The sequence below is a fragment of the Podarcis cretensis genome (genome assembly GCF_951804945.1).
Source record: "Podarcis cretensis genome assembly, chromosome: 12".
Classification (NCBI taxonomy): domain Eukaryota; kingdom Metazoa; phylum Chordata; class Lepidosauria; order Squamata; family Lacertidae; genus Podarcis; species Podarcis cretensis.
Window position 1 is genome coordinate 2751512 of NC_137181.1, and position 20334 is coordinate 2771845.

General features: G+C 43.1%; 1 protein-coding gene across 2 annotated transcripts in view; it reads left to right on the forward strand.

The window, feature by feature from the left end:
- The window catches only part of LOC307199082 (KAT8 regulatory NSL complex subunit 1-like), a 48525-nt gene that overhangs the window by 21684 nt on the left and 6507 nt on the right, over positions 1-20334 (forward strand). Inside the window, exons 4-10 of one of the 2 annotated variants that reach the window (XM_079946693.1) lie at positions 751-878; positions 11586-11790; positions 13775-13940; positions 15721-15861; positions 16877-17043; positions 18400-18521; positions 20064-20118. In XM_079946693.1, the coding sequence (XP_079802819.1) occupies positions 751-878; positions 11586-11790; positions 13775-13940; positions 15721-15861; positions 16877-17043; positions 18400-18521; positions 20064-20118 (984 nt within the window). The remainder of the gene's footprint in view (positions 1-750; positions 879-11585; positions 11791-13774; positions 13941-15720; positions 15862-16876; positions 17044-18399; positions 18522-20063; positions 20119-20334) is intronic. The other variant, XM_079946694.1, reaches the window with a different exon arrangement.

Here is a 20334-nt window from a genome sequence, read left to right on the forward strand (position 1 = left end):
TGTTAAGTGACTGTTAGTGCATCTTCCCTTCAGCAAGACCTCTTTTCTTAAATGCTGAAATGGATAACTAAGCTTCCTGTTAATGAGTAGCTTAGCTGCCTTCTTAAGTGAAGGTAGCAAATCTGAAGTTGGGACTACCTGATGTTGAAAGTGACCTGATTTTAAATATTCTTTGAGATAAATTTTCTGACAGCTTTTGGCATGACATTTATGGCAGGTATGTGGGGTTTGTTGTGTGTTTCAGAGTCTCATTCTCAAAGAGCTCACAAAGTAGTATGTTGGAAATTACCAAATATGTTAAGCACCATAACGATGAGAGCTGAAATCTTGAGGAGTTTCTTAAAATGTTAGGTGCCATTCCTGCATCATAGGATTGTAGCTGTAGAGGATAATTGGACTACTTCCCTCTTAACTGGCATTTTTTGTTGAGATCTAATCATTAATGAGAGGAAGGAAATGCTCAGGTCTTATTTTTAGTTTGTGGATGAAATTTAAAAGCAGCTTTTAATGTTTAAATTGGAGCCTGAGGGGTGTATTCATGGATCTTTCGAATGCAGACATATGGAAAGAGGCACGAATGGTTCTGGATTAACCCCACTGAGATGGCAAACTACTTTGCACTTTGTTAAATTGCTGCTTTTGCTTTGTTTTTTTTCCTCTTCCTGCTTCCAGAGCACAAAACAAATGAGTCTTCTGATTCATTCTGTCACAAGACTTACTTGAGTTTGAGATTTCATTTTTCTCTTGCAGAATTCTCGCCTTGCGCAGTCTTTAAGAAACCTTGTGTGTCAAAGTCCCTCCTGTACACCCATCAATGGGTCTCCAGAGCCCCCCAAAGCCTGCACATCACCCCATCAACTCAACGGAATAAGTAACTGGTTAGTCCTACTTTCATTTCAGGTTGATCAGTGTGATGTTCTGGAATTTGTCTTGCTGAGTAAACATTGTGTTCTACACTGGCTCTGATTAAAAGAGAGAGAATTAATTTGGTGCTTTTGAGGGAAAAAATCTATATGGAGTACCATAATTTTAAATGTTCTTGGACCAAAATAGAATACATCGTTTAGTGAAGCTTGTTGTAAAATGCATTCAGGTCGCTTGTCTGTGGCTCCATATGTGCTGGCGTGGGAAGCAAAGGCTTTCTGTGTCTCTTCCTTTTGTACAATTTCAGTTTTGAATGTAGTCACAGGAGAACTTTTGGTTGGGGAAAGATGTCAGTGTTCAACAAATCCTCTTGCATAGCTGTTTTCAGGTTCCATATACAGTAATACCTCCGCGAACATACCTGTCGACTGTGTTATAATCCATTTTGGCAAACATCTGCAGCAAACCTGGAAGTACCGGAACGGGTTACTTCTGGGTTTGCCACTCGTGCATGCGCAGAAGCGCAAACTGCTCCGCGTGTGTGCGCAGAGTGTCGCTTTGTCAAGCGTCCCTTTCATGGATCATCCAGGGCTCCGGAACAGATCCCGGACTCAAAAGAAGGTACCACTGTAGAGCCGTTAAATGTCGCCTTTAGGCACCATACCAGCTTCTTAAGAAAAGTGACTCTTTCTTCAGAATAGATTCCATTTCATTATTGGTCAAGTTTACCCCTGCGTTGCCATTTTTATTCATCACAATAGAACAAGATTGAAATTATACTGGCAATATATTGTGAATCGGGTGTGTGCTTGTGTGGGATAGTCAAATAGCACGATACTTCAAAAACTGGGAAGCTGATTGTTGTAAACAAAAATCTGCCCTTTCCCCTTATGGGTTATCCAAGAGCCCATATAGAGTTCTTACGTAGGTTTCCTCTTGGTAGGAGAAATAACAGAGGCCAACCAGAGAATATTGAGAAGCAAAGTAGCTCGTAAGCCTGATCTTTATTGATCTGTTGCAACAGGGTTCTCCCCTCACACGCAGGAAAGGAGGAGGACCCAGAACCTAGGTGTGCCTGCCCTTATATAGACATTTTAAATTGCCCGCCCTGGAGTCCAAGACTACCCCCAGAAGCATCATACAAACATCACAGAAGGGGCGTAGCTCGAGACCACCCCGCAGATACATCATACCTACATCACAGAAAGGGCGGTCTACAGCAGAAATCTGAGTGCGTTTTTTATCTCCTGTCTGGCAAGTTACCTGTTAATGCTTACTTGATTGGATACCCTGGGAAGCCTGGCCAGTCTTTTGTAATGATAAAAACCTAGTTCCTGAGCCGCGTCACAGGCTCAACCTATTCAAACACAGACATACCCTTAAGACAGGATTTGTGAAGGAAAAGACAATGAGGAGGCTTTTCCATTTTGCTTTGACCTTGCAGAGAAAACATTTGGTCAGTTTGGGAATCAAAAATGGTTTCAGGTCGGTCTTCCTGTGCTGATCTATGTCCGTGCTTTGTTGGTACATTTATGGACATTTATTATACATCTTAAGACTTTAAAATTCTTATCACACGATGCTTCTTCCTGTTCTGTGCAGCTGTTGCATTTGCTAAGTGCCTTAGCTGCTCTTCCTTCTCTCCTGTAGCGGCAGTGGCAGGCTGATGCAAAAATCGCTCTTTGAAAAATCGTGTGTGCACTGCAGGGTAACTCTCTGCTGCAGCTCTCTAGTCTGCCTTGCCTGCCTCCTCAGCGGCAGGCAAAAACCGTCCTTTTGAGTTATCTGTGTGTGCAGCCTAACTCTGCCCAAGGGCTCCGTCTCCTGAGCAGGTGGAGGTGAGGTGGAGGGAACTTCCCTCCCTCAGAGACCCAGGCTCTTGCTGAAAGGCAGCCACCAGGCTGATAGGTGGCTTAGGTAGATGCATGGCTTCTGGAATCTGGAGCCCCTTTTCTCCTCCTGTTCTCAGTAAAAATATAAACTGGGGTAATGGGAAAAAGAAAAAGAAAAACACGCTGCTCTAGCATAAGAGCCGCTTCCCTCTTTCCCCTGCGATGCTTGTTTATTGTAGTTAGGTGTGTGATTGTCTGTACCTCACTCTCTCTCCCCACTGCTGTGTTTGTGTGCATGTGGGTTTTGTCTTTGTGAAAAAGCAGAACACTTTTTTAAAAAAATTAACCCAGCCACTTTATGCTGGCAGGCGGCAGGACTTGCTCTAAAGTAGCCCACCACCACCACCCTCACTCTGCTTCCCCTGTCCCAAGCAAGCTTCCTTCTTTTCCCTGCTGTGCTTGTTGATTGTGGGTGTGTGATTGTCTGTCTCTCTCTCTCTGTCTGTCTGTGTGTCCATGTCCCTCCCCATTCCCGTGTTTGTGTGTGGTGTGTTTTGTTTGGTTCTTAAATTAACCCAGCCTCTCTTTGCTGGCAGGCGGCAGCTCCTCTTCTTAACTTTAGAGTCGCAGGTGGCGCTGTGGGTTAAAGCCTCAGCGCCTAGGGCTTGCCGATCGAAAGGTCGCGGTTCGAATCCCTGCGGCGGGGTGCGCTCCCGCTGCTCGGTCCCAGCGCCTGCCAACCTAGCAGTTCGAAAGCACCTCCGGGTGCAAGTAGATAAATAGGGATCGCTTACCAGCGGGAAGGTAAACGGCGTTTCCGTGTGCGGCTCTGGCTGTGGCTCTGGCTCTGGCCAGAGCAGCGATGTCACACTGGCCACGTGACCCGGAAGTGTCTCCGGACAGCGCTGGCCCCTGGCCTCTTAAGTGAGATGGGCGCACAACCCCAGAGTCTGTCAAGACTGGCCCGTACGGGCAGGGGTACCTTTACCTTTTACCTCCCCATCCACCATCTCCCCTGTCCCAAGGAATCTGCAAAGAAACAATCCATTGAAGCTCTGGCCACTTCCCTCTTTTTCCCATCTGCATGTGCTTCTTTTTGTGTGTGGGTGTGCGCACACAAATGTCTGTGTGCCTCCCTCATTATGCTCCTCCAGACCCCCTCCCTACCCTAGAACGCTTATGAATTCTCCCCTTGCCCCTTTGCTTTCTCACACATTTCTTATTATTAATGACAAATTAATAGATTAACATTAATATATTCTCCAGAAATCTGTAATGTTATAGTTCAAGCATGCTATCAAGTAAATTTTCATATAATTAAATTCATCAAATTTTCCTTGCGAAAATATATACGTTTGTTTAATAATTGTTTAATAATTTTAAATTCTATAAATTTTTATCCATTCTTTCTGGTTTGGCCTGGTTTATAAAAGAAATGCAAATTCCCCTGGCACTAAAAATATAAATTTCATTTAGGAATTTTTTGTTCTCTAAAAAATTATCCATTCCATTCTTTCTATTTTCATCTGGTTTATAAATGAAAATTAAACAGTTTAATAACTGGTGTTGTGGGATGCGAACCTTCAACTAAGACTCAGTAGTGAAATATATTTGAATATTTTAAAATGTGACAGTGATTGTGAATTGGCTTTTTTCTTGTGTAGTAATGTAATTAATTTTTTTATGAAACGTTCTTACAAATACTGTACAGTGGTGCCTTGGTTCCCAAATGGCTTGGCTCCCAAACAAATCGGCTTCCGAACGTCACAAACAAAGTGTTCCGGTTTGCGAACATTTTTTGGAAACTGAACATTTGTCTTGACTGTTGGCATTGTTTCCGGGGCCAATCAGAAGCCGCGCCTTGGTTTGAGAATGTTTTGTAAGTTGAATGGACTTCCAGAACGGATTGAGTTTGGGAACCTAGGTACCACTGTAATAGGCTAAGACCTGGTGAATTACAATAAAAACTTTGTAAATTATAGAGTTTTGGTTTTCTTCCCCTTCCCCCTTTACTTTGCCTTCTACATGGGTGCTGTTTCTCTTTTATTTATGTCTCACCATGTTTAGTGTACATAAAATTATTCTTCTAACTTTCAAAAACATTTTTTTAAGGAAACATTCTCCACCTTACCTTTGATATCTATGCTACTGAATTACTTCTACAGCTTCAATTTTAGAGAAATTTGAATTTAAACACTATCAGTACAATAGTACTGTAACATAACAGTTTTAACAATACAGTCGTACCTTGGATTTCAAACAACTTAGTTCATGAACAGCTTGGAACTCAAACATCACAAACCCAGAAGTAGGTGTTCCGGTTTGCGAACTTTGCTTCGTAAACTGAACGGCCGGTGCAACTTCCACGGATTCCAATTGGCTGCAGGACGCTCCTGCAGCCAATCGGAAGCAACGCCTTGGTTTCCGAATGTTTCGGAAGTCTAACAGACTTCTGAATCACATTGAAATATCACAATGTTTAGCTGGTGGTAATGTGGAAAAATTCCATTGTGCTTGTGGAAGACGCTTGCGCAATGTCTTAGTTGGATCCAACCCATTGTTCCCCAGTGCCAGAGTAGTGGCTTTGTGTTTGCACTGGACCTGGTTCAGACTTGCAATTAAAACTTGTTGCATGCTTGGAATCTGAAGAATCGCTTCAACTCTCTTTCCGTATTTTTGTAATGGCTCATCTTACCTTGGGCATCATTTTATGCTTTCTTGTTGATTTTGGAACTTTCAAAACTTCGTAGAAAGGATTCTTTCTTAGTTCTCTCCAACCCTCCCTGCCCCACTCTACTATTGCTGAATATTTGAGGCTGACCTGAAGTCAAGGAATTACAGTGGTACCTTGGTTTGCATACATTTTGGATTAGAAACACGTAAAACCCGGAAGTGTGTGTCCCGATTTGCAACCTTTTTTTGGATTACGAACAATTTTTGGGGGGAGGCCCCATTGGCAAAAGTGCACCTTGGCTTACAACCTGTTTTGGTTTACAAACGGACCTCTGGAACGTATTATGGTTGTAAACCAAGGTACCGCTGTACAGAGCAATGGTCTTAAGTTCATGTTGTGGCAATGTTTGAAGCAACATTGCCATGTCCATTGCAAACTAATTGCATGTGGAGATGAAATTCAACAAAGGCAATGTATACTGGAAACTTTATTGAATGCAAAAATCGCACCCTTCTTACTTTGCTCGCATCACATTTAGAATGCTCTGAAGTGATGGGGACTGTTAATGTAATGTGATAAAAGAAGTTCCTGTGCTCTGTAATGGTATCCTACTTGCGTGTAATAGGACAAGATAAGCCTTTGGTCTGATTCAGCAAGGCTGAATGAACTAATGTTTGGGGGTTATCTTGCTTTCACTAATCATAAGTAAAACTAACTCAAGTTTGTCCAGGTTCAGATGTCAAAACAAGATGTAAACAAACGTTTCCAAGCTCCTTATGGTTGTGTTGAGGGTAGTGCACAAGTCCAAGGTTTGCTGCAGCTCATCCTACTGCTCATCCCTGAAAATGAAGCCATTTGCTGCATTCAGCTACTTGGAATGCACCCTAGTGAGCCTGACTCACGCCCCCCTCTATGCATGAGGGGAAGAGATTTAAAGCTCCTATTCTGAACAAGCTGCAATTTCCTGTCATATTAAAGCGTTTGCCTAGCATCCATTTTAATGCCATTTTGGCGCCAGACAAAAGCATTCTTCTTCTTTCAGCTTTTTAATTACTTTTAAAGGTTCAAATTGAATTTAAAATGATGTCATCTCTTCTAGCTCATTTTCAAATTCTTATGCTGATTGTGTTTTGCTTATACAGGTGGGTTTTTAAATTTGGTATAATTGAGCCAGGGTTGAAGTTGCTTTTGTTGCTGTTTGGTTTGTTCATTTATTAATAATTGGTATCTGGATGTGTTTCACTTCTTTTAATCTGTTTTGTTATATGTTGCCTAGAGGCTTTGGCATGCGGTGACTGATAAATATATCTTCCATGTGCAGGAAACCATGGCTTGTAAAAACTGAAATGAATAAGCCATTATGTCCAACCAGGATGTGAGCCTGATGTGAGATCCTTGTTCGTTTATAGAGGGTTTTATCCAACAGTGTTCCTGTACAAGCAGTTTGCACTTGCAAAATAGACTTTCACTCATGTAGCAGGACTGCATCTTGACTTTCCTCCCCCCTGCAGTTGCCCCCCCCTCCAGCTCCAAAAGCTGCTCCAGAGATTTGGGGGATCCTCCGCAGTAGATGTGGAGAATGCACAGGGAGTAGCAGGGGAGAGGAGGCAGAAGCCTAATTACACAAGATGGTGTAAGTTTTCTGCCTGTGGTTTGTACAAACTACTTTCTGAACTATATTCAGAAACCTTTAAATAACCTCTTCTTGCATGCAAAGGAGGGGCGAGGGGAGTGCGTGAGCCTGAGGCATGTCACAGCCCTTTGCAACAAGCCATTGTTGTCAAAGATTTAAGAGACTGCAAATCTTTACATGTTGGCTGTTGCTTGGGCATTGTGATCAGTATCTTTTAATGTCTGTTGGCAGCAGATAACTCATGAAATGAATGGAATGCTAAGTGGCCGGACTCCAGATTCTTGGCATGCTCCATCCCATTCAGTTGGATCCATGCCTCTGTTCCTACTTGCTATCCCATGGACACTGATCCAGCAGGGCTCTTCTTGGTTCCATAGGTGCTGTGCGAGGGGTCTCTGGTTGATGCTATGAACATGGAGTAGCAAATGCTTAGAGGATGCTTCACTGCAGCACCTGACACAAGCCGCCTTAGTAGGTTGGGTGCACTTTGGTAATGTTCTAGACACAACTTGGGAAGCCTAGTTATCTCAACAAATGTCTAGAAACGCCTTCCCCAACCCCTAGTTGTTATTGCACTGTAGACAAACCTGAGTCCAAGCTAGTATGGGCCAGTAGTCAGGAATGATGGCAACAATTGTCAAACAAAGATATGGAGAATGCCAGGCTGGGGAAGGTTGGTTGAATAAAACGTTTCAAAAAAAACAAGAACACAATACAGCATCTTGAAACAGCCATCACTAGCTCAGCATGTGCCTTTACCACGTTTGACTAAAACGGCAAGGTGTGAAACCTCAGAATCTTCATTTTTCTACCACAGTGTTTCGGTAAGCAAAAGCCTACTTTGTCTTGCTTTGTTCTGAGTACCGTCTTTTTGCTGGCAGAAAAGATCAGAACACCTGGGCATATAAAATGCATCAACATTGCTTCCTCCTGAATGTTGGCTGTATGTGTTGTAACCGTTCTCCCTGCCTCTGCTGCACCCACCAGTTCTGTGGCTCCCTGTCCAAATTGGGACAATGATTCCCTCCCAGGAGAAGGATTGCTTCTGTTTTGATGGGACCACTTTGCCTTCAATCGTTCAGCACATTGCTGCCTTACGTTGGACCCTGTATGGCAGGCTAGAAAACAAAATAAACACAACTGTGTTTTGCCTGTCTTCTTAAGGTTTTGATTTTGAAAATGTTTAATGTTGATGAAAAAGGTTTAATCCCTGCTTGGGTTGCTCTCTTTGCCAGACTATTTCTCTGTGGCATTCAAGGGTGTGGGTTGCGTGTCAGCAAAACAATGTCCATAGTCCTTAATGGTGCCTCTTTTTTTGATTTAGATCAGGCACGTCCAACAGGTAGATACAGTGGTGCCTTGCAAGACGAAATTAATCCGTTCCGTGAGGCTCTTCGTATAGCAGTTTTTTCGTCTTGCGAAGCAAGCCCATTGACAGCTTAGCGGATTAGCGCTATTAGCGGTTTAGGGGCTTTTAGCGGATCAGCTGATAAGCGGCTTAGCGGCTTAGGAAAAGGGGGGGAAAGGGGGAAAAACCCGCAGGAACTCGCAAGAAATTCGTTTTGCGAAGCGCCTCCAAAACGGAAAACCCTTTCGTCTAGCGGGGCGTTCGTCTTGCGGGGCACCACTGTAGTGATCTAACGGTAGATCATTGGACATCTCTGGGTAGATCACCGGCTCCCCCCCAAAGCAGCTGAACATTGCATTTTCCCCCCCTGCACCTCAAAGAAATGGGGCTTTCCTCCCCCCCCCAAAAAAAGCTCAACAACTTTGACCTAATCACTGCCAGTTTTTAACTGTGAGTAGATCGCAGTGTCTTGGGAGTTGGCAACCCCCGGTTTAGATTATAAAAACATAATTGCTCATAAATATTTGGTAAAGATTAATCCTTTAATTACAAGAGGAAGGAGAGTGTTTTTCTTTCCCTCTCACTCTGTCTGCCTGGAGCTCTTCCTTTCCCTGCTCTGCTCCCACTGCGGCATTGTGTTAAAAGGGCCGGCCAAGAGTAGTTGGAAAAGGGCTGGGTGTATGTCACTACCCTGGAACCGGGTTTGTGGTGGTTGGGTCTCCCACGCCCCAGGGTTGGAATGCATAGTTATCTGTGACTGCTATGTGGAAGGGAAACGGTTGTTTTTAAAACATGAAAGGAGTTTGGGTTTTCCCCTTTTCCTTTTCTCCCTCCCCCCTCCCTCACAGTCGCAGAAGCCAACATGGTGAAGTTTGAGACCCACCCCATCGCAAACTGGACATTTGCTGGCGTGGGGCTCTGGGCTGTGTATATGCGTTCAGTCACCCAAACCTCTTCCCCAGGACTTGCAAACTTCACAGTGGTATGAAAAACCTCTTGGGCCTTTTGTCATAAGTGACAGTGGATTCAGGTTGTTTGTAGAACAGGAATGTGTTTAAATGTACTGAAGCATGCTGGGTTTTGCATATTCCTCTTAATATCTCTTAAGGCAATAGTATGGATGGGTGGAATATTTCCCAGAGAAACATAAAGCTCATATTTTTCAACCTGTTTGCTTTTCTTAAAATGCATTGGATTGGATCCAAACGTGTCTTTCTGCTAGCCAAGTGCTTCTTTAGCTCACAGAAGAGCATGAGAGAAATGACCCTAAACCCAGAGAGGTTGCTCCATTTGCACAACCTCTTACTTAAGACTTTGCCGAAACCCTTTTTTGAGACTTTTTCTTAAGGCCCACTAGAGTGTATTCACCCTGTTTTTGTTATTTGCTGTTGCTCTGTAATTCAACTTCCTGATACACTGTGGTTCTGCACTGTGGAAAATGGCCTCTGTTGCTGGCATGTGAGTTCACAGGGCAGAGCTAATCCATTTTCCCTTCCACTCATGGTTCTGTGGATCCACACTATTGGATTGCAGCCAAAGATTGCCTGAGCAAAAGGCTGCTCACTCAGCAAATTTGTTCCACCCCCCCCCCCTTTATATCCTTTTGAAGCATCATTCCTGAACAGTGTGTGCTGTTTCCTTCTCCTACTGCACAATTATACACTTAGCGTCTTCAGGCAGGTCTGTTGACACTCTGGAAGAGGCAGTTCAAGAGAAGAGTGATGGGACTTAAGTTTTACAAGCCACTTTCTGGATCCAACCTATAGTTTCATAACATTACTAAGTAATGTAAATTGGTGTAACACTGGTGAGACTGAGCTGTTTCAGATGACTCTTCCTAGGAAGCATGCACACATAGCTAAATTTATATGCTTGATTTTGGGAGTGTGCTAAAATTAATGTTAACAGTTTTAAGAGTCTTCAATCCCCCCTTTAAAACTTTAAGAATTAGGGAAGTGTCTACTATTATCATGCCTTAAAATGTTTAGTTATTCCAGTAAAAATCATTTCTAGAGCTTTCAATTTTAAGAAATATAACCTTGAAAGAACATTCATTTTTTAAGAAAATGTTTATATCCTGCCTTGCTTCCATCATGGAACCCAAGGCAGTGTACATGTTCCCAGGAAGTCTCCAATTCAAACACTGACCAGATCCACGCCTGTTTAGCTTCAGCAAGGTGGCCTCAAACCCATACCATGCAACCAGGAACGTATTTTGCTGGTTTTCCCCCCTAATCAGTTTTCTGGCTTATGGAATTTTTTTTGAGAGATTTCTGTAGCTTGTTAAATTAATGTGTAGTACTTGCATAGTTTCGTTTACTGCATGCATGTCAAACAAGTCATGCTAAATCAGATTCCATTTGATAAAGGGTTTTGAGAAGTTTTCTGGGAAGCCTACATCACTCTTTGAAGGGCAAGGTTGTTTGCAATTGTCCTGCTAGCCCTCTGAAGTTCTATGCTGTCACTTTTGTTTTTTGGTAATTGTAAAGCAAAGCTGGTGCAAATAGGCAACATGGTTAACCCTATTTCCTTGCTCTTGCTGACTGAGTGGGACAGTATAATCAATTTTTTTTAAGCCTTGCCAGAAGTGAAACTATATATGTTCTGCTTTTCTTTACTTGCCAACAGTCTGTTTACAACCCCGACCCCCCAAAAAAACAACACAGTTGTATGTTTATGTATACTTGCAACTCATGATAATACTTTACACATCTGATGAAGTGGACTAAAGACTGAAAGCTGATGCTGTAAAAATGTTACTCTTTAAGCGTTTGGAAACCTCTCATACTATTTGCGGTGGGGTGGGGGGAGAGAAATAATGACATTTGGATTTGAGAATTGAAGTTAATGGTTTAGGGAATAATGTATATAGAGCGTCTTACCTTTTCTCTCTTTTTTTCTTTCACTTTCTCTCTTTAAATTCCTTTTCTATTCCTTTTTATTTTTCTTTCTCTTCTCTTTATCTCTTTTAGTTTGGACAAAAAAGATATTTGGCAATAATTTTAGTAGTTTTCGTTATAAACTCTAATAAAATTCATTTTTTTAAAAGTAAATGTTACTCTTTAAGGTGCTACAAGGCTCTGTGTTGCTTTCGGTAGGTCAAATGTGACCATTGAGGACTAAAACTACAAAAATACACGTAATAGGATAATCTGCCCAAGTCCAGTATTGAATCTTCTGGCTCCCCCTTTCAGAAGAATTTTCAGTGTGTGAATCTCTTCCTTTTGACTGCAGTTTCAACACATGCTCCACCAGCAATTCCCAAGATGATGTGGATGCCGACAGGATTCTCAAGAAACCGAAGCAACTCAACAACAGCCTGCCTGCTACACTGTCTTCCCTTGACAACAGCTGTGTTGCTGCTAGAATCCGTCCAATTTGCAGATACAGGAAGCGCAGGCTGGTGAGAGTCAGTGCAGTCTCACACCTTAGCAGAAAGGTAGGTGTGATGTTTCACCTCTGCAGCTGTTGTTGAAGGTGGTTCTGATAATGTTTGTCTCGATTCCACCCTTTAAGGAGAGAAAGGCAGGACACAATTTTGTCTGGTGGCAGCAATCAAATTGTGGTAGCCTTGTTACCTTGGGAGTTCTGGACTGTAGGAATTCCAGACAGAATCGCTTGAGATGTCTGATTTGGCCACAGTAACGTATGCCTTGATTACAGCCTATTTGGATTACTGTAACACACTCTGCATAGGGCAGCCTTTGGAAAGTGCTCAGGAACTTCAACTGGCCCAAAGAGCTGTAGCCAGACCCTGGACAGGGGCTGGTTATAGGGAACAGACGACTCCTTTGCTAGAGCAGCTCCGCTGGATAGCATTCTGTTTCCAGACACAATTCAAAGTGCTGGTTATGACATATAAAGCCATAGGTGGCTTAAGTACAAGCTATCTAAAATACGGCATTCCCTCCTAAGAACCTGCCTGGCTTTTGAGATCTTATGGGGGAGGCTCTTCTCTTGGTCCCGCCACCCTCACAAGCAAGCTTTGTGGGGATGCAGGAAAGGGTCTTTTTGGTGGCTGCTCCCCAACTCTGGAACTCCCTGCCTGGAGAAGCTAGATTGGCTGTCTCCTTGTTGTCCCTCTGCCAGCAAGTGAAAACCTACTTGTTCCAACAGGCTTTTGGGGATTGGCTGCTTTAATGAAAGGGCCGGTGCTGTGCTGTTTTTATTGTATGTTTACTATATGTATGTAGTTTTAGTTCTATTGATGTTTAATTGTTTTTATGCTACATTTTAAATGATTCTTGCGTTTAAGCTGCCTTGAGTCTGTCAGGGGAAAAGGCTGGGTATAAATACATAATAATAATTCTGATGGGCTAGTACTACTGCTGCTACTAATTTAATAGTAGTAGTAGAGGCAATGTTAGTTAGATGAGCGCCTGAAAGATTCTGGCACTATTATTCCACCATGAATCATGTAAAGTATGCTAACAAGAGAAAATTGGCTGTTTTTTTTTTAAAAAAGGGGGTAGCATCTCCACTGGGATAGCTCACCTAGTTACTTAAGGCAGTTGATTTCAGTAGGTCTGGCTATCATCCTAAGCTTTGTCACTGAGCAGGGATTTCAACCTGGAGCCCCCCATTTTTAGTCATTCTAAAGGTAAAGGTAAAGGTAAAGGTACCCCTGCCCGTACGGGCCAGTCTTGACAGACTCTGGGGTTGTGCGCCCATCTCACTTAAGAGGCCAGGGGCCAGCGCTGTCCGGAGACACTTCCGGGTCACGTGGCCAGCGTGACATCGCTGCTCTGGCAAGCCAGAGCCGCACACGGAAACGCCGTTTACCTTCCCGCTGGTAAGCGGTCCCTATTTATCTACTTGCACCCGGAGGTGCTTTCGAACTGCTAGGTTGGCAGGCGCTGGGACCGAGCAGCGGGAGCGCACCCCGCCGCAGGGATTCGAACCGCCGACCTTTCGATCGGCAAGCCCTAGGCGCTGAGGCTTTAACCCACAGCGCCACCTGCGTCCCACTTTAGTCATTCTAGTATTGCTAAATGCTCTGCTAAAAAACGGGTTCAGCAGTATGAGGAGAGCCATGGGAACAGGTAATATATCACACATTTTTTTTTTTTAGCTCACTGTTTGTATTCAGTCATGACCGCAAGTAGAAATGGAATGTTTGCAAAGGGAAGAGCCAGGATTCTGAACAGGAAGAGATTGGAAAGGAAGTGACAGTTGTACTCTTAGGCCCCACCCGTACTGCTGTGTTTTGGCACTTCTTGCTTGCCTTTGTTCTCTGGAGCATTACTGTACCCACTGGAAGAAGCAACGTTTTCCACAGATCTTGTTGTGCTTCTGCTTTTTGATGTATTAGGCCTTTGGGTTACTTGGTTTGCAGTCATCTTTAACCTGTGCCTGAAACAGAGAGTGGTCAATTTTGCCGTTCCAGATAAATAACTATTTTGTTGATCTCCTTTGTCTTCCAGCCACAGAAACCTCTCAGTATGAAGTGCAACTGTGAACGACCCAATTCCTGCATCTTGTGTGACTGTAAGGCCTCTGTCCAGACCATAGACCCAGAGACAATGTCTTTAGAGGAGCGGGTAGCTCTGCTGGACTCAGGCTTCCATCCCATTCTGTCATTTTCCCACGGTGAGTAAAATGATAAAACAGCCTCTTCATGTGGAATGAAGAACCTGCCTGTTTAGGAGGCTTTCCTTCATTCTACTAGCATCAGCTGAGTGTTCGCCATCATATCTCAGTGGAGGTTTTGGCACTCCTGTCTTCTGCCACATTTGTAGAGGCTGAATTTCTATAATGTAGAACAGAGTTTCATTTTATTTTGCTTGATATTTCCATGGAGGACAGCTTCTCTAAAGAATTAACGTACCGCCTTTTAAAGGGATTTAAGAGAATCATGTACAAAGATTACTAGAAAGCAAAAGTTGGGAAATCTGCAAAAGCAATAAAAGCAGTGTGCTGCCATTATTTTGTAAGTGCCAAAGGTGGTGTTTTTGCAAGATGACCAGTGGCACTGAGTTTATTTCAGCGATGCTTTAGTCACATTTCTTTGTATAAATTCTGGTGTCAAAACAAAATAAAAAAATTCCTTCTAGTAGCACCTTAAAGACCAACTAAGTTAGTTCTTGGTATGAGCTTTCGTGTGCATGCACACTTCTTCAGATACACTTCTTCTTCAGATACACTTCTTCAGATACACTTCTTCAGATATGTGTATCTGAAGAAGTGTGCATGCACACAAAAGCTCATACCAAGAACTAACTTAGTTGGTCTTTAAGGTGCTACTGGAAGGAATTTTTTTATTTTGTTTTGACTATGGCAGACCAACACGGCTACCTATCTGTAACTGAAATTCTGGTGTGTTATATTGTGATTCTCTCATTGGTAAAAGTATCACTCAAACATTTCCCCCCCTATCATTCATTTCAAACATGGGTGGCTAACTTGTGGCCTTTCAAATTTTGTTGCTGTTTGTTATTCATTCATTTATATAATGTCCAGATGCTATTGGACCGTTGGACATGGGGGCTGGGGCTGATGGGAGTTGGAATCCCAACAGCATCTAGAGGCCACAGGTTAGCCACCCCTGGTTTAAAGTGAGCCAGACCTTGCTGATGAAAGCCAAATCTGTGAAGATCCACACTTAACCTTGCTGACCGTAGTTTACAGAGCGTGCAGGATTCCTGTGCTGTGACATGTGACAAGCCTTAGTCATTTACTTTTTGTCAATAGCGAAATGGATTGTGTTTATGTAGGGCTGGGCGACACCTGGTTTTCAACATTGTGATATATCACCAGCTAAACATCGTGATATAACGATATATCACAATGTCTGAAATAAGGGTGGAGCTATTTTTCCAATGTTGTGATTTTTGCAAAGCACACAGACACACAGAGAAAATTCACAACATTTCCAGGTCATAAATTATGAAACAAATACCACAATATAGATTTTAATCTGGTTTTGGACAATACATCAATATATTGCTGAGCCCTGTCAGTATGGTTGGGAGTAAAATGTAATTCAGGAAAGCCATATAAGTTAAATACCAAATGGGCGGTATTGAGCTTGGCACCGGTTGCAAGTACAAAGAAAATAAATCATGCCTTCACCGAGATCTTTCCCTTTTTAAGTAAGATAATATAGTTGCACACAAAGCATCAAGGTACAAAATACCCCACAATGTAAAGTACACAAACCTACAAGAACAGTATGTGAAATCTAACCGATCTCAACTTTTTAAAAAAAGTTGAAGCAAAATATTGTACCATTAATATGTATGTACTATAATTATCGCAAGTATTCAGTGCAATTATCATGATTTGTGAATTATTTGTAACAATCACAGGATATAAATTTGGATAACGAATAATAACAAGTGCGGGTTAATTTGTTTTCTTCTGCTAATAGGCAACCCTCTTCATTTACACTTTGAAGCCTTGCTGAGAGAGGACCACAGGTTGAGTCATAAACTCAAGACTCTCAAGATACCCCAGTGGGGTTTGAAAGACCTTACCAACAACATTTGTTCATCTTCTCTCTCTGCATCTGGTAAATTATATGCAATATAAGTAAAGGATTATTTTAGCTCTTGGCCTGAGTTCCCATTAAAGGTGCCGCATTCTGTCTGAGGAAATGTACTGTATGGGCAAAATCAAACCAAAGGATCGTCAGGTCCATTTGTTTCCAAGAGTGGCCACTGACAGCAGCCGGAAAGAGGTGGATATAGCATGTTGTTTGTCCCCAGTATCTGAAACCTGGGGTCTATTGACTCTGTCCAACCTATTGGTCATGATAACAGTCCTCCATGAACTTGCCCAATGGTTTTTAAAAGCATCTGAGAGGTCAGCTTATCATGTATCAGAGAATTTCCTAAGTTCATTATTCATTACAGTGGTGCCCCACAAGACGAATGCCTCGCAAGAATAAAAACTCGCTAGACGAAAGAGTTTTCCGTCTTTTGAGGTGCTTCGCAAGACGAATTTCCCTATGGGCTTGCTTCGCAAGACGAAACGTCGGGCGAGTTCTTGCGAGTTTTTCCCCTCCCCCCTTTTTCTAAGCTGCTAATAGCCGCTAAGCCGCTAATAGCGCTAAGCCGCTAATAGCCGTGCTTCGTAAGACGAAAAAACCGCAAGACAAAGAGACTCGCGGAACGGATTAATTTCGTCTTACGAGGCACCACTGTATCTAAATGGAGTTTTTCCTTTTCCCTCTCCTAAAACGATTGTGTTGATTTTCTTGGATGAACACAAGCTTGTTTTTTGCAAGAGAGGCAAAAGAAAATTCTCCGTCCAGTCTCTCCATCATTGTGCATCAATTTTAACAGTAGGGTTGTTGGTAGTTTAGGTAGGACATCTACAAAACGGGGGCACCGGGAGCAATATTTTAGGGTAACATATATATTGATACACTTGCGGTTCACTCCCACTTGTCAAGCTACATTAAAAAAAATAACAGATAAACTATTTCCAGAAAGTGCAGTATAAAATGAACTTGCATCTACCTTGTGGTTAAGCAGAAGTTGCAGAGTTAGTATATCCTCTTAATTTCATGTTTTCATTACCAGGTCCTCTGCTGAAAGGATCGGCCAGTCGCAGCTTCTTTGTTCCTAGCCCTCAGACCTACAAACCCAGTTCTTTACACCATGTGCCATCTCTGTGCTTTGAAAATACACCTGCCCCCCACTCCAACCAAGTCCCTGGCAATTCCATGACTGCTAGCAGCTCGACGTTGGTGAGTTGGAACATAGTTCCTCTGGCAAACAGAACTGCAAAGAGGAAATACAGAATTAGTGTTGCTGGGTGACTTCCCTTTAAACTTAAGCCTCTTTCGTCTTTCCCCTGAGCGAGGCGTGTTTGGGAGTGCAGAACGTTTTTTAAATGATGCGCTGTTCTCTTAACCTTGAATTGTCTCCTAACTCATTTGCTATGCTGCTTCAAGCATATCTCCTGGTGGCTTTTTTTGTTTTCTTTTAGGAATATTATTGCTTAGATATGCAGACTTCTACACTAAAAAAAAAAAACACACCATTGCTGGGTTTTTTCAAAAGAAAAAGGAAGCCTTGAAGGTTGAATAAAATGTACCATGGAAATAGAGGCAAAAGACTATCCACTTATCCTCATTTCATTTTTGCTTTGGGTGGAACATTCCTGTGTCCTTCAGCTTCTTGTCTTGGGTGTTTTTCTATATATTACTTCACCCTTTTTCATCCTGAGGTTGTTTGCCCTCTTTGTATTTTAAAAAGCCTTAAGCTGTATTTCAGATGGCTTCTGTGTTTATCAATAAACAGCCTGACTGTGATTATATGGTTACCTCTTGCCCTGTTGGAAGGACCTCAGTAACCATATCTCAGGCTAATAGCGTTGTTTTCCATGGTGGCCAAAATGCCTTTGGAGTTTTGCCTGGGAAACTTCATCCCCTAGCCCAGGCTTCCTCAACCTCGGCCCTCCAGATGTTTTGAGACTACAATTCCCATCATCCCTGACCACTGGTCGTGCTAGCTAGGGATCATGGGAGTTGTAGGCCAAAAAACAACTGGAGGGCTGACGTTGAGGAAGCCTGCCCTAGCCCCACCCTGTCAAGAAACTTTCCCCATCCTATTCTGTGCTCTGTAGCACATTCAGTGTTAGGTGGCTGCTCATTATTCATGTTTTAAGATGCGTCCATGTTTTAAGCTCTTTCCACTGGCATGCTCAAGGCAGCTAAGAACAACCGCTGCACAGAGCAGTTGCAGCAAGTCAATGCAAAAACGTGGCACACCTAAGAGAACTTTTATTGAGGCAAGATTGATTCTGCACGGAGCATTGGGCCAATAATAGGAGTGCTGTTGTAGGCATATCAGTGCTGACTTAGAGCTCAGATTTGTTGCGGCTGCTTAGGTCACACCAGCACAGTCTCACAGCACACAGGTAATGTACTGGTGCAGAGAGATGTTGAAACAGCTGCTAGACTCTATATTTGCCTGTGTGGACATTTAGACGCCATTGGTTAACCAACCATGGGGTGCTTGTACTTGATGCGTTGGGACTAAATGCGAATGACAGTACTATGTTTTTGTATTCTTTTCTGATGATTCTTGTTTGGTTTCAGCAGCCTGCTAAGAAGAAAAAGGTGGAATGTTCCTATGACATCAACAATATAGTGATCCCCATGTCAATGGCTGCAGCTACACGGGTGGAGAAGCTACAGTATAAAGAGATTTTGACACCAAGGTGGGTTCCCCTGGAGGCTCTTCAGATTTAAACAGCAGCTGGAACATGTTGATTTAGACATAAGAGCATTCTTTTTCATAATTTTTGCAAGAAATCCAAGTGTCCTTTTGTAAGAGTAAACGTACAGCACGCCATGCCAAATGGCCTTTTGCTAGTCAAGGAGAGGGCTGAGTTAGCAACAACTCCTCCTGAAGTTGTCACATCAACACACTCCTTTCTAAAGTGCCCTGAGGCACGGTGGCAGTTTCCTAACTGTACCTCCTGGTAAAGTATTAGCTGTATTTCCAGGTGTGGAGGAACTTAAAATACCATGAACTGGCCAAACACTCAGTGGCTGAATTGTGTATTACAGCAGGACCAGGATACCCTGGAATCCTAACTCCCATTATCTGCAGCCAGTGTAGCCACCTGGCAGGGATGATGGGAACTGGAGTCCAGAAACATCCATCTAGAGCAGCCTTTCTCAACCTGTGGGTCCCCAGATGTTGTTGAAGTACAACTCCCATCACCCCTTGCTAGCAAAGCCAGAGCTCAGGGATGATGGGAGTAGTAGTCCAGCAACATCTGGGGACCCACAGATTAAGAACCACCGATCTAGAGATTCACAGGTTGCTGGCCCTAAAGCACATCTTCATCCACTGCCAACTCTTGTTTCCTTTTAAAGTTATTTTGCAGCTGTGGAGCAGTTTTCTAGCCTTCATGGCTCTTGAGGAATATTGGGTGCAAGCAATGTATGTTTGCTTCCACATGATGGAGGCTCTTAAACACACACACACACAGACGACCTTTTTCTGCCATATAGCACACAAGGCGGTTTCCCCAATAATTATATAACCCCCCCCCCATAAATCATTTGTTCTACACAGTCAATAGCAGTGGTAAGGTTGAGGGTGATTGAGTTCTGTACTTTACAGTCGTACCTTGATTCTTGAACGCCTTGGTACTCTTACGTTTTGGCTCCTCAACACCAAAAACCCAGAAGTCCGCTTGAGTGCAGGAAGCGCTGGCAGCCAATTGGAAGCCGCACCTTGGTTTTCAAATGGTTTCAGGAGTTGAACGGACTCCCAGAACTGATGAAGTTTGAGAACCAAGGTTCCACTGTACATCAATGTATGTTTTAAGAGTGGAATTGAAGAAGCCCAGTAGCCATGAATAAGGGATGGGTTTATTTCCTGGTGCCGGAGGATGGTGTGTGCATTTACTCAGCTTCTGTGCATCCCACCTTGTTGTCGTCCCCCGCCCTATTTCAGCAGTAGATATTTAGCAGGTCCACTTGCTTATGAGAAAGGTGAAACCTGCATGGTTTTTAGGACTTGCACAAGTGAGCACTAGAGCTAACTAGGCATAGCCTGTTTTGACATCTCCTTTGGCGAATTTTTGGAGAAGGTATTTGACTTCAGAATGTGGCATTGCCTCAGTGTCTACTGGTGAGGAAGCAGCAACACCATAGCAAGCCAAGCCCTGGAGTACACTTTTGGTTGATGCAGTTGTTTGCAGTATGTGCAGAAATTACCCTAACCCTGAGTCATTTTCTTCCTGCAGCTGGAGAATGGTGGATCTCAAAGAGCTCAAGACCTCAGGAGAAGTAGATTCAGAGGTGAGGAGGAACAGATCTGGTCATTATCTCATGCCTCAATCAGTGCATCTCTCTAACTAGGCTTGCATGTACCTGGGCTTCTCTTGCCTTGTATTTACTGTGTAGAGCTTCACTTTACATAGAATTGACTCCCTTAGGTCACAGACCACCTTTCTTACCTTGCTTATCCTGCCAGCAGTCAGTACCTTCATTTTGTGTCTTGAACCAATCAGTCAT